This window comes from Saccopteryx leptura, chromosome 1, assembly GCF_036850995.1.
Source record: "Saccopteryx leptura isolate mSacLep1 chromosome 1, mSacLep1_pri_phased_curated, whole genome shotgun sequence".
Classification (NCBI taxonomy): domain Eukaryota; kingdom Metazoa; phylum Chordata; class Mammalia; order Chiroptera; family Emballonuridae; genus Saccopteryx; species Saccopteryx leptura.
The window spans coordinates 252,445,315-252,459,197 of record NC_089503.1 but is presented as its reverse complement, the minus strand read 5'-3'; the positions used below and the strand labels follow the sequence as shown (position 1 = coordinate 252,459,197).

The 13,883-nt window shown below is 47.4% G+C and overlaps 1 protein-coding gene and 1 pseudogene across 1 annotated transcript in view; one reads left to right on the top strand and one right to left on the bottom strand.

The window, feature by feature from the left end:
• The window catches only part of OLFM2 (olfactomedin 2), a 101,510-nt gene extending 89,439 nt beyond the window's left edge, over positions 1-12,071 (bottom strand). Inside the window, exon 1 of the mRNA XM_066346761.1 lies at positions 11,866-12,071. Within this exon, the coding sequence (XP_066202858.1) occupies positions 11,866-11,928 (63 nt within the window). The 5' untranslated portion in view covers positions 11,929-12,071. The remainder of the gene's footprint in view (positions 1-11,865) is intronic.
• Positions 2,600-3,107, top strand: LOC136375684 (small ubiquitin-related modifier 2 pseudogene; annotated as a pseudogene).
• Positions 12,072-13,883: the final 1,812 nt, after the last annotated feature.

The following is a 13,883-nucleotide window of genomic DNA, read 5'->3' as shown; positions in this document are numbered from 1 at the left end:
AACGCACAATGAAAAACTAATGATTGATGCTTCTCATCTCTCTCCGTTTCTGTCTGTCTGTCCCTGTCTATCCCTCTCTCTGACTCACTCTCTGTCTCTGTAAAAAATAAATAAATAAAATTTAAAAAAATATATGAATTAAGGTATCAAGCATAAAACATAAGTTCCATCTCTGTTTGATGGGCAGCAGGTAAAAAAATAAGCTTTCTAGTGGAAAAGCAAGAAAACATAAACCAAGCTAAACTAAGTGTCCTTTGCCTGACCAGTGGTGGCTCAATAGATAGAACACTGACCTGGGACACTGAGTTCCCAGGTTCAAAACCGTGAGGTCTCCGACTTGAGCTCAACAGCTTGAGCACGGGGTTGCCAGCTTGAACACAGGATCATCAACGTAACCCCATGGTAGCTGGCTTGGGCCCAAGGTCACTGGCTTGAGCAAGGGGTCACTGGCTCATCTGAACCTCCCCCCACCCAGCCCCACACCCCAGTCAAGGCCCACATGAGAAGCAATCAATGAACAACTAAGGAGCTGCAACTATGAGTTGATGCTTCTCATCTCTCTCCCTTCCTGTCTGTCTCTCTCTTTCATGAAAAACAAAACCTAAGTGTCCTTTGCATTAAACCAAGTGGCCTCTATAATTTGGGCCATCTTAGCCCCCATAGTATTTCATTCACACATAAAAAAAGGCATAATGCCTGACCTGTGGTGGCGCAGTGGATAAAGCGTCAACCTGGAAATGCTGAGGTTGCCGGTTCAAAACCCTGGGCTTGCCTGGTCAAGGCACATATAGGAGTTAATGCTTCTTGCTCTACCCCCTTCTCTCTCTCTCTCTCTCTCTCTCTCTCCCCCTCTCTATAATGAATAAATAAAATCTTTAAAAAAAAAGGCACGAATTTATGTCCAAGCATATATAGCTCCATGTCCCTCAGAATACAAGTGGTGGCCCTGGCCGGTTGGCTCAGTGGTAGAGTGTCGGCCTGGCATGCAGAGGTCCCGGGTTCGATTCCCGGCCAAGGCACACAGGAGAAGTGCCCATCTGCTTCTCCACCCCTCCCCCTCTCCTTCCTCTCTGTCTCTCTCTTCCCCTCCCGCAGCGAGGCTCCATTGGAGCAAAGATGGCCCGGGCGCTGGGGATGGCTCCTTGGCCTCTGCCCCAGGCGCTGGAGTGGCTCTGGTCGCTAACAGAGCAACGCCCCGGAGGGGCAGAGCATCGCCCCCTGGTGGGCAGAGTGTCGCCCCCTGGTGGGCATGCCGAGTGGATCCCAGTCGGGCGCATGCAGGAGTCTGTCTGACTGTCTCTCCCCATTTTCAGCTTCAGAAAAATACAAAAAAAAAGAAAAAAAAAGAATACAAGTGGTGTGAGCCTTCTAGCCTATGGCTGGTTTTAGTACTGTCTCTGGTTACAGCAAGTTTTGGGAAATGGTGTTGAAATATGCCACCTGTTTTATTTCAGGAAGAACTGTTTCTCCTCTCAGTGCACTGTTTCTCCTGTCATCTCCACTTTCCTGCTTGGTTCTGAATTTTAGAAGGAGGTGGGAAGGAGAAAGGAGGCCTTATTAAGGACTTCAGACATCAGACAGGAGAAGTACCCTCTGTCCACCTCGCACACCCAAGTGTTAGTCTTACTGTGCCTCTGGCTGCCACCAATCTGCCTCAGGCCTTGCCAGCTCCTGAAATACTTCTGTCTTCATGCCTTTACTCTTCCCACCCCAGTCTGTCTGCCATGTTATAGCCGGGGGATCTATCCCTCATACAAATCCAACCATGTCTCATTCCTGTCTTTAAAGCCTGTTTAAACAACAAAAAATTTTAAGTGGACAAAATGGGCTGGCTTTAGCTCAGCGGTTCCTTTGAGTTAAGTTCGTTTGCTAAAAATGGACAAAGGACTTGCCTGGCCTGTGGTGGCACAATGGATAAAGCATCGACCTGGAACGCTGAGGTCGCCAGTTCAAAACCCAGGGTTTGCCTGGTCAAGGCACATATGGGAGTTGATGCTTCCTGCTCCTCCCCCCTTCTCTCTGTCTCTCTCTCTCTTGCTCTCCTCTCTTTCTAAAAATGAATAAAAATCTAAAAAAAAAAAAATGGACAAAGGACTTAACATTTCTCCAAAGAAGATGTACATCCCTGGCCAGTTGGCTCAGTGGTAGATCATCAGGCCAGCATTTGTATGTTCTGGGTTCGATTCCTGGTCAAGGCACACAGGAGAAGTGACCATCTGCTTCTTCACCCCTCCCCCTTTCCCTTCTTTCTCTCTGTCTCTCTCTCCCTCTCCCACAGGCATGGCTTAGTTGGAGCAAGTTGGCCCTGGGCACTGAGGATGGCTTCATGGCCTCACCTTAGGCACTAAAATAGCTCGGTTGCCAAGCAACAGAGCAATGTCCCTGGATGGGCAGAGCATCCTCTGGTAGGGGACTCGCTAGGTGCATCCCAGTGGGGGCACTTGTGGGAGTCTGTCTCTCTGCCTCGCCGCTTGTCACTTAAGAAAAAAAAAAAGATGTACACGTGACCATTAAACACATGAAAAAACACTCTATATCACTAACCCTTAATGAAATGCAAGTCAAAGCCATAATGAGCCATCACCTCACACCCATAAGGATGGGCCAGAATCATAAGTTAGGTAATACATAGTAAGTGTTAGTGAGGGTGTGGAAAAATTGGAACCCTTGTGCACTGTTCCTGAGAATGGACAATGGTGCAGCCACTAGGAAAAACAATATGGAAGTTCCTCAAAAAATTAAATATCTATTGGCTCCCGGTGCTGCTTGTGTTCTCAGTCAGTGCGGGCCTAGTACCTCTTTTGTGAAGCAGCAGCTGAGACTCCCCCGCCAGCCCACAAAAAGCCCAAGGATGGAGTCAAGAATGAGAACAACAATCATATTAAATTGAAGGTGGCAGGGCAGGACGCTTCTGTGGTGCAGTTTAACTAATGAACTAATGAAAACTAACGAAAGCCTATTGTGAAGGACAGGGTTTGTCAATGAGACAGATCAGATTCCAATTTGAGGGGCAGTCAATCAATGAAACAGACACGTCTGCACAGTTGGACATGGAGGATGAAAATACAGTTTTTGTGTTTGAGTAGCAGACAGGAGGTGTCTACTAAAAAGGGAGCCTGCTTCTTTTCTCCAGAACTCTGTTCCTCCAGATCAAGGAGACATTCTCAATTAGAAAACTGCCATTTGGTCCCACCACATCCTGACTACTACAGTACAGCTTTTTCTATTCTTTCATTTTCCCCTTCCCCATTCCTTTCTTGTGAATAAAGTAACTGATGTAGGTGCACAACATTTGCATGTTTTAACTAAATGGTCAATGGTATGTTTGATTGACATCAAATGGAGGTGGGATGGGGGAAATACACTGATTCTGTGAAAATACCCACTTTCTCCATTAGAGGAAACAAATTAGTTCTTTTTTTTTTTTTTAATTCAGTGAGAGAAAGGAAGGCAAAGACAGACTCCACAAGTGCCCTGATCGGGATCCACCAGCAAACCCACTAGGGGGTGATGCTCTCTGCCCGTCTGAGGTATTGCTCCATTGCTCAGCAGCCAAGCTCTTCTTAGCACCTAAGGTGGAGGCCATGGAGCCGTCCTCAGCGCCTGGAGCCAACTCACTGCAATCAAGCCATGGCTGCAAGAGGGGGAGAGAGAGAGAAAGAGAAGCAAGAAGGGGAGGGGTGGAGAAGCAGATGGGCACTTTTCCTGTGTGTCCTGACTGGGAATTGAACCTGGGACCTCATAAATTAGCTCTTTATATCCCAGTAAGTTATTTTGCTCTCACTGCTTAACAAAATAAATAAATATATATATAAATCAACATCCTTGCATACCTTATTTGATTGCAAAATTTTAACATTTTTTATTTATCATTGTAAAAGCAAGGACAATTTTATAATTTTTCTGTATGTAGCAGTTACCTGTAGGGCAATCTGTCTTTAAGCAGGGACAAATTACTATCCCAACTTACTATCCTAGATTGTTTTCCCTTCAAGTCAAGCATCTTGTTGTTTAACCTTCTTGTTTAACATAAGATACCAGATAGAAAATGATTACTTACAAAATAATCAGAATAATTTAAGATAAAAAGTCATATATTATAATCTAATTTAAAGCTGTAATTGAATTTATTGTAAAATCTAGAATAAATGTAGATGCAACAAAACAAAGCAAAACTTCTTGTTTAAAATAAAAACAAATAAATACATTATTACCATATAACCTGCAGTCCCACTTCTGGCATATATTCAAAAGAGCTGAAAGGAAGGTCTTGACAGATATTTGTATACCCATGTTCATAACAGCATTATTCACAATAGCCAAAAGGATGAATGGATAAACAAAATATCATATATACACACAATGGAATATTATTTAGCCTGGAAAAGGAATGAAATTTCTTTTTACAACATGGATAAACCTGGAGGACATTGTGCTAAATGAAGTAAGGCAGTTACAAAAAGTTGGCCCTGGCCATTTGGCTCAGTGGATATAGCATTGGCCCAGCAATATGTATGTCCCTGGTTCAATTCCCAGTCAAGGGCACACAAGAGAAGCAACCCTCTACTTCTCTCCCTAACTTTCTCCCCCTTTACTCCCCCTTCATCTCCCGCAGCTAGTGGCTTGATTGGTTCAAGTGTCAGCCCCTGGTGCTGAGGATATTTCGGTTGGTCCAAGCACCTCAGACTTAGGTGCTAAAAATAATTTGGTTGATTTGAGCATCAGCCCTAGACAGGTTGCCAGGTGGATCAGCCCTAGACAGGTTGCCAGGTGCATGTGGGAGTCGGTCTCACTATCGCCCCTCCTCTCACTTTAATGAAAAAAAGAAAAATACTAGCCCTAGCAAGGTAGCTCATTTGGTTGGAGTGTTGTCCCAATATACCAAGGTTGTGGGTTTGATCCCCAGTCAGGGTACATACAATAATCAACCAATGAATATATAAATCAGTGGTACAACAAATCAATGTTGTCTCTCTCCTCCCCTTCCTCGTTCTCTAAAACTCAATAAATTTTAAAGAAAGAAAGAAAAATACCATATGGTTCCACTTATATGAGTTCCCTAGGGGAATCAGATTCAGAGAGACAGGAAGTAAAATGTTTGCCAGGAGCTGAGGGAGGGAGGATGGGGAATTATTTTTTATTGGGACAAAATTTCAGTTCAGAAAAATTAAGAATTCTAGAGATAGATGGTGGTAATGGTTGCACAAAAATGTGAACGTACTACTGAACTGTACATTTAAAATGGATTAAAATGGATAAGGTGGTAAATGGTATGTGTATTTTGCTGAAGGTTTTTTTTAAAGACCTATTTAAACATACAGACACACATCCACACGCACAGCCCATTCCACAGCCTTCTATTGCCAGCTCAATAAATTGGTAAATCCTTAACCAGCTTTCAAGGCCCTATCACAATCTACCTCTCCAAGCTCACCCCCTTTCTCACCTTCCCATGAGCACCATCCCCACTCCACCTGACTCTCGTTTTCAGAACCCACTGTATGCCATAAGTCTTGCTAATTTGGCCAAACAACCTTCTTCTGCATGGAATGTCCACCCTCTAATCTTCATTCACTCATCCTTTAAGGCCCAACTGAAATACCACCTCCTCCAGGAAGCCTGCCTGACTCTTGATATTTTGCACATTATACCATGTGCCTGCTGCATGCTCCCCAACTTGGCCCTGAGAACCCCTCCACAGCAAGTTGTGTCACAGTCCATCATATCCCCAGTGCCTCACTTCATGTATTTCACATACAGATTACTAGAAAAAGTAGGAATAGAAAGAATCTGGCGCCCTGGCCAGTTGGCTCAGCAGTAAAGCATGGGCCCAGCATGTGGAAATCCTAGGTTCAATTCCCGGTCAGGGCACACAGGAGAAGCGACCATCTGTTTTGCCCCCCCAACCCCCTCTCTGTCTCTCTCTATGTTCCCCTCCCACAGCCATGACTAAAATGGTTTGAGCAAAGTTGGCCCTGGGCACTGAGGATGGCTCCATGGCCTTGGCCTCAGGAAATAAAATAGCTCAGTTGCAGAGCAACAGCCCCAGATGGGCAGAGCATTGCCTGATAGGGGCTTGCCATGTGGATCTGGTTGGGGCACATGCAGGAGGCTGTCTCTGCCTCCCTGCCTCTCACTTAATAAAAAGGGGTGGGGGAGAAAGAAAAAAAGAGAGACAGAAAGAAAGAATCTGGCTCATCATGTGCATACTATAGTATGTTTTTCTTGGGAATAACCAGAACTCTCTCGGGGCCTAAAAGGTAAGGAGCTATTTGCCATTTCATTCAATGGCTTCAGCTGACTTTGCTTTTGGTTTCTGTCTTCCACACTAACTCCCTGTCTTCCCTGCCCAGGACAGTTAGAACTGTGTGTAAAGAAAGAGTAAACAGGCACTGGGAGCTTCCTGGGGCTCCCATTGCAGATAAACTTCTTTACAACAGACTTCATGGAATCTGCTTGGACTCCTCTCTGCTCCATATGGTTTCTTTTTGGTTTGTGACTGAGCTCTGGGTGGAAGAGGTCGTAACATAGACCAGGCTTTCACTATGGGAGTGAAGACATGTCGATGTTCTCAGTCAAAAGTTCCTGAAAAGTGCGAACAGTCTCCTGCTCCTGTCACAACTCCCTTCTCAGCACAACCAGACCCAGTATCACAGAAGTTAAATCTCCATCCCACCCCTTGAGAGCTCAAACTGTAACCTAGTCTTTGGTGTCTGATTTAAGGCTCGACACACAGAAGGCTCCCAGTGGATGCTTCCTAAATGAACACACAAAGGCACGAATAAGGGAAAACAGCAAGTTACTGCCTCCCAAGTACTGATGCTAAATTCTGGGGACACAAAGTCATTGCCCACACCAGCCGCTGGGCTCATAAGAAACCTACACATACCCACACAGTTGACACATAAGGACACAGTGTCACTGTGTGCACACACACCACAGACATGAGTGTGGCACACACATGTCTCTGTGCCCAGCTTGGCCAATGCTAAGCACACAATCCTTAAACATACACACATACCCGTAAACACTACAGACTGATTCCTATAGAGCAAGGGTTAAAGTGAAGCAAGTGATGTGAGTTGTGCAAGTGCAGAGTTGGATCCTGTCTTTATTTTAAATTTTGATATTTTTGTTCATCATAGATTTTTGGAATTAATTTTGATTTTCTTAAGATATTGCATTAGGATGTTATTTCTCTTGATTTTGGAGCTTTTTGGCACCCCTTCAACTTTGCGCCAGAGGTGAGTGCTTCACTTGCTTCACCCTGGACGGGGCCCAGATACACACAGAGATATCAGCCAGCACACTTCACACACACACACACACACACACACACACACACACACACACACACACACACACACACAAGCTCTGCACAAACCTCATGCCACCACTAGGTGTCGCCCCAGGTCCTTCATCTTGGGCCCAGCCCCAACCCGGATCTTCTATACAAAGAAAATGTCCAGTTCATTTATGATCTAGGAGTCCTTAAGGTTTCCCTAGACTTCCCTCCACCTGGGGAACTTCCATTTTCCAAAGGCAACTAGGAAAGCAGCATCTTAACCCAAAAATATGGTGCCCTATAAACCTTGGTGGGATTCAAATAATTTAACAACCAGTCCTCTGCCCTAATAATGATCATTTTAAGTATAAAAAAGATATACCAAAAGGTAGTTTATCTCATGCACTTAATACTTAAAAATAACAATAAAAGAGGTACACAAAACTAGATTATGTTATAAGAAAGTTTTAAGATATTAATGAAAAAATATTAAATAATACTCATAATATCTCAGGGGAATTTTGGGTGTAACACAAAGCTGAAACAAATGACAGCTTGTCACCCCCTGGTTGTTTGGCACTTTTTCGCTTTATGTTACATGTTTGCTTACTGAAGTAACAAAGGCGAAGGAATTAAAATGTGGTCTTTCATCAAAGGTATAATGAGCTTTATGAAATGAATAAATATTACAAAAGTGCCATTTAACAACCAGTTCACCAAATTCAACAAAAAATTAGGTATAAGTTCTGCTGAACTGGTGTGAACTGGCTGGATCTCTCCACTGCCTACAATGTAAAATTTTAGGCACAGATGAAGAGGAGTTTTCCTGATGCTCCATATCCAGGAGCAGTGGTTGACTTTTTTTTTTTTTAATTTATTTATTCATTTTTAGAGAGGAGAGGGAGAGACAGAGAGAGAGAAGGGGGGAGGAGCTGGAAGCATCAACTCCCATATGTGCCTTGACCAGGCAAGCCCAGGGTTTCAAACCGGTGACCTCAGCATTTCCAGGCCGACACTTTAGCCACTGCGCCACCACAGGTCAGGCGAGCAGTGGTTGACTTGAAATGGGTATGGGATGTGCAAGGTCCCAGTGTTTCCTTGACTCTCCCTTGGCACAACAGTCCCAGGGTTTGAGAAAGAAAAGATTCTGTGGGAGGAGGAGAATCCATCCATTCATTCAACAAATATTTATTGAGCACCTATGAATAAATGAACAAATCATGTAAAGGTAGTGACAAAGGCTATAAAGAAAAATAACACAGCAAGGGCTCAGAGAATGGTAGTGAGGAGGTTATTTTAGACAGACATTCAAGGTAGGCCTCTTGGAAGAGGTGACAGTTAAGCAAAAGGAGAGGGAGTCAAGTACTTACCTGGAGGAACAGCATCCCAGGGAGACAAAATGGCAAGTACAAAGGCACTAAAGCATGCAATGTAAACTGAACTACTCCTGTCCTATCGTACAAAGGCACTGAAGCATGCAATGTAAACTGAACTACTCCTGTCCTATCCTATGGGGACCCCAGGAAAGAGGTGATCCCAAACCCACACAGTGCCAAAGATGTAGCTGGATAGGGAAGATCTAGTGGTCAGAAATGGTCATCTTTCCCATAGAGAAAGCTCTCTGGCAGCTCCAAGACACTCATGGCCACACCCAAAACATCCGAGACAGACTGTGGGTAGATGGACAACTCTTCTGACAGGTGCTATTCCCCTGTTCTCAGGGTCAAATACAAACTCCTGCCCACAGCCCACAAATTCCCATGTGACCTGCACTCTTCTGACTGCCCTAATCTCATCTCCCCAAAACTTCCCTTTAGCTCACTCCTTTCCAGCGTAACAGTCTCCTTATGTTCCTCAAACTCACCAAGTTTGTTACCACTTCAGGACCTTTGCACTTGCTGCTCTTTTCCCTGAACGCTCTTCCCCTGCATACCCAAAAGGTTCCCTCTCTCACATCTTTCACGTGTAGCCCCAAATGCCACCTCCTTAAAGACACTGTCCCTAACCACACCTGCTAAAATAGCCCCGACCCTACCACCATTACTCTTTAATTCCCTTTCGCCTCCTAATTCTTTATGACACTTGAATTATACACTCAGTTTTGACATTGTATTGTGTATTTATAAAGATCTTTTCTCTCTCCTTCCAGAAGATCGGCTCTAGGAGGGCAGGGATTTGATTACTTGGTTCATGGCTGTATCCCAATGCTGAATCATATCTGTTGATTAAATGGACAAATAAATGCTTCCTAGAAAAGACGCCAGCAGGGACCAAGGAGGTGACTCTGGGAAGCGATGGAGGGGGCGAAGAGGGATCAAAGCATCCATTCTTCAGACCCTTTTCTTCCCTGGGGCGTCAGGCGGGTGACCAAGCTGAGGGCAGAAGCCAACTTACTGCCCTGCAGTGCCCGTGGTGGAGATCTGCAGGAACTGCAGCCGGTGGTAGGACTTCACCAACCGCGCCCAACTGGGATTACCCTAGTTTAGCTCCTCCCCATTCGCCATTTAGCCCCGCCCCCACTAAACCTCATATTAGCCCCGCCCCCAAGCGACTCCCTCCCCGCCCTGGGGTCTGTAAGACTTGCACACTTTCCTTCACCTTCTAGCCAACTTTGGAGGAAGACGAGGAAACTAGAGTTCCCTGGGGGCTAGCAGGGGTCGAGGAGAAAGCCCAGGTGGTGGTTCCGAGGATCTTTCTTGGAAATCAAATTTAACTTCACTCCTGGTTAATTTTTTTCCAGCGGATTCTCAGGTATATGCCGCTTCTGGTCTCTCATCTCTTTCTCGGCAGACTCTATTTCTCTCTGGCTTACATATAAATTGAGCACCTACTGTGTGCAACCCGATGCTAGGTGCCGAGCATGCTTCCTATCCTACCCAGTATGTGGGTCCTAAGATGGGAAAACAGAAGTCCTCAAGGATGGGGAACCCACAACCTCTCCTTGTGGCCTGAAAATCCTATCTAGAGTCTGGCCATCCTTCCCAATGTCCCTATCAGGTTGGCTACAAGGGTCTGATTCCTTTCTTCTCTTGACCAGGAAAGAGAAGGTGCCAGGACTGTTTTTCCTTGGAGCTTCTACCTAAACCGCCTCCTAGCGTCCACACAGGCACTGTCCACACCGTGGAGCGAATTATCAAGAGGGTAAACAAGTGGGCTCAGAAACCAGACTCCCTTTGTTGAATACTAGCTCTGCCGCTCCAAATGGTCTGAGCTTGAGCAAATGACTTAATTATTCTGTGCCTCAGTTTCTCCACCTGTTAAATAAGGTTAACAATAGCATCTACCAGTGGGGTGCTGGGAAGATTAAATGACCTAGTTTGTGCTATGTGCTTGAAACAGTGCCCAGCACATAATAGGCATTTAATAAATATTAGCTGTGATTATCTTTTTTTTAATTCTAGCTTCCCTCTGAGCTCCTACAGATCTGAGACCCTGAGGTTGCTCCCACCCACAAGATGGAGGAGGAAAGAGGTTTCCCAATAGCTGAAGAAAGCATCAACCCCCACATTTTGCCAGGTCCCCCCAAAGCCTGCCAAATAGATGGGCTAAATGGAGAGAGGGACCTGCTTCTGTGAAAGCAGGAATTTTCCAGGCACCACCAACACAGGTACACATACAGATGCCTGGATGTCCACATTTGCACACACAGCCCTGGCTCTTTACACCCCCTTTAAAGTGATTTATTCAAAAGCACGGAACAGCACACTGTCACCCCAAAGCTCTCACACAGCTACACACCTGGCCACACACATTTTGTACAACACTCAGGCAGGTGGACAGAGTCATGGGGGCACTGTCACACACAGTCCTTTACACACAGCTACAGCTGCCCAAATACCACCAAGATTAACAGTCCTCACTTGCTGTCACCAGTCACATCACTAGTCATACACAGACACACAACCTCCCAGTCACAGCCTTACAAGCCTCACATTGTCACACAAACCCTCCAGTCATAGCCTCCCACTGTCACACACAGACTCTCCCTCACGTACAAACACCCACCCTGATCACACCCAACTCACGCACTGTTGGACACACACCAGCACAGCCACGCACACAAACTCTCAGTCACACCCAGCCATGACACAAAGACATTCGTTTACCCAGCACCCCTGGGCACACATGTCCCCATCAGTCACTCACACGTGAGTCCCGCCCCCTTCTCCACGGTGGGGGTGCAGGCGATGAGTGGGGGGGGCTTCAGAATCTGGGCACCTCCAGCCATGATGGGGGTAGTGAAGGGTAAGCAACACCACAAAGCCTCCTGAAGTTCCCCCCCACAACCCCACTCAGCTCCAGCGAGATGGCGGGCGTGGTGGGCTTGGTCACCAAGGAGTTGAGAACCCCGAAGCTGGGGTCAGACTGTCCCCCAAACCATCCCAGCTTGAGGCTGGCTCTGAAACCCTCCTTTTCCCCAAAGCCAGAGTGGACATTCCAGCCCCTCCCCCGCCGCGACCTTCGCCCTTTGCAGCCCCGGGGGCCTCATAGAGCCCCAAACCCCGTTTCTACGGGACCCCTCTTAGCTTCCCTCCCCTCCTGGAGCCCCCTGTGCCCGCACCTGCCTGCCGGGCCCCTACCTGTCCGGCGAGGCCTGAACACAGCAGCAGCAGCAGCAGCGGCGGGACCGTAAGCGGCCACATGACGCGCCCCCGGCCCGGCGTCCTGTCCCGCCGCCCACCCTAGCGGCACCTCCGCGCGGGGACCGCCACGAGGCGCGACCCCGCCCGCCGGGCCGGGCGACCCTCCGCTGCCGCCTCCCCCGCCTCGCCGGCGGCCGGGATTCCACCCGGCCCCCGGCCCCTCACTAGCTCAGAGTCTTTGTTACGGGCTCCGCCCCCCCGCCCCGCCCCCAGCTCGTCTTCGGGCGCAGACCCAGCCGGGTCTGGGGGCGGAGAAGTGAAGGCGCCAGCACTGGGGACAGTAGCTGGGGACAAAATCCAGCAGCCCCCCAGGACATTATGCGGGCAGGTCACGGAGGTGGGGGAGGGGTTCCATCACGTGTTTGTAAATTTCATCCTCCCTGGGCATATTTCCCAAGTTGCAAATGGAGGTAGGAGGGGAATAAGGGGCGAGGGGAGTAGGAGGAAAGCCTATTAGCAAAGAAGAGAAATTGCGAGTCCCCCTCCTTAAAGAACTCAAGAATTAAGAGAGAAACTGAGTCAGAGCCTGTGAAATTGGGCGTTGGGGGAAGGGGATCACTGTCGGGAAATGGGGCGTGGGGCAGAGATGGAGGCTGGGAGTGAGATGCAAAAATGGGGCAGACCAGAGACCGATGGGGATGGTCAGGAGGGTGGGCCTGGCCCCCAAAGGGGGCACCTTGTTTTCACTCTCCCCACCCTCCCCCCATTTCCCACGGGCTCTCCCGCTCAAAGTCTCCCCTCCCCCTGCCACACCCGTTTCAAAGGCCAAAGATGAAGAGACATGATCCTGAGAGAATCAAAATATTAACGCTGCCTCTACGCAAATTATTTGCATATGAAGGACGTCCTTGTCCTGCCTCCAGCCTTTCTCAGCCTCTTCCCCCTCATCAGTCTCCCCAGGAACCTTTCCTCCCCATAGCCCCTCAATGGCTTTTTTAGGGAACAGCAAGCAAATCAGATTATAGAAGAATCAGCCATAATATGGAGAGGTCTGGCATTTTTTTTACCCTACTCTGTGCCAGGCAGATAACACATTATGAATGATTTTGTCAAAGCAAGGAGGAAGAGCTTGGTGTCCAGCAGAACCTGGGTTTAACTTGGTTCTGTTACTTCTTGGTGATGTGACATTAGGCAAAGAATAATCTATCAGTGGCGCAGTGAATAGAGCTTCGGACTGGGACACGGACGATCCAGGTTCGAAACCCCAAAGTTGCTGTCTTGATCGCCGGCTCATCCAGCTCACCAGCTTGAATGCGGGGTCTCTGGCTTGAGCCCAAGGTCACTGGGCTTGAGCAAGGGGTCACTTGCTCTGTTTGTAGCCCCCCTCCCCGCAAAGGCACATATGAGAAAACAGTCAATGAACAACTAAGGTGCCACAACGAAGAATTGATGCTTCTCATCTCTTTCCCTTCCTTGTTGGGAGACATCTGTGACTCATAAGGAAATAGAGCACCTGGCCAGTGCTCAACCTCCAGAGGGCATTACTACAGTGAAGCATGGGACTTCACTGGTCTTGGGATGGAGGACACAAAACAGAAGCTGAGCCAGGAAAGAAAGGCATCAATTCCTCTACCTCCTCTTTCCAAATTGGAGCTGGTCCTTTGCTGACTCCTCAGGCCAAGCCTGCAGTGGGCATGGGGTAGGAGAGGAATGTTGGTTGATGCAACCCTAGAGCTCTTGACCAAGAGTGAGCTGTGTTCAACATAGGGGTAGGGAAGGGCCCTATTTGTCCCCTTCCTACAGAGTGGTGTCATTATTAGTGTTGTGTTCCAAGACTGGACAGTGTCCTCCTTGGGCTCTGGTCACTGAATGGTCATTGTGATGGTCAAGCTATGGCCTATGTTGTATGATTCACATTGGTCAATATGCCCTTAGGTACATTCCCCACCTGCTTTCTCTGTATCAGGGGAGATGGTCCCTGAAAACTACATTTTCCAGGTTCCAGTGACCCCCTA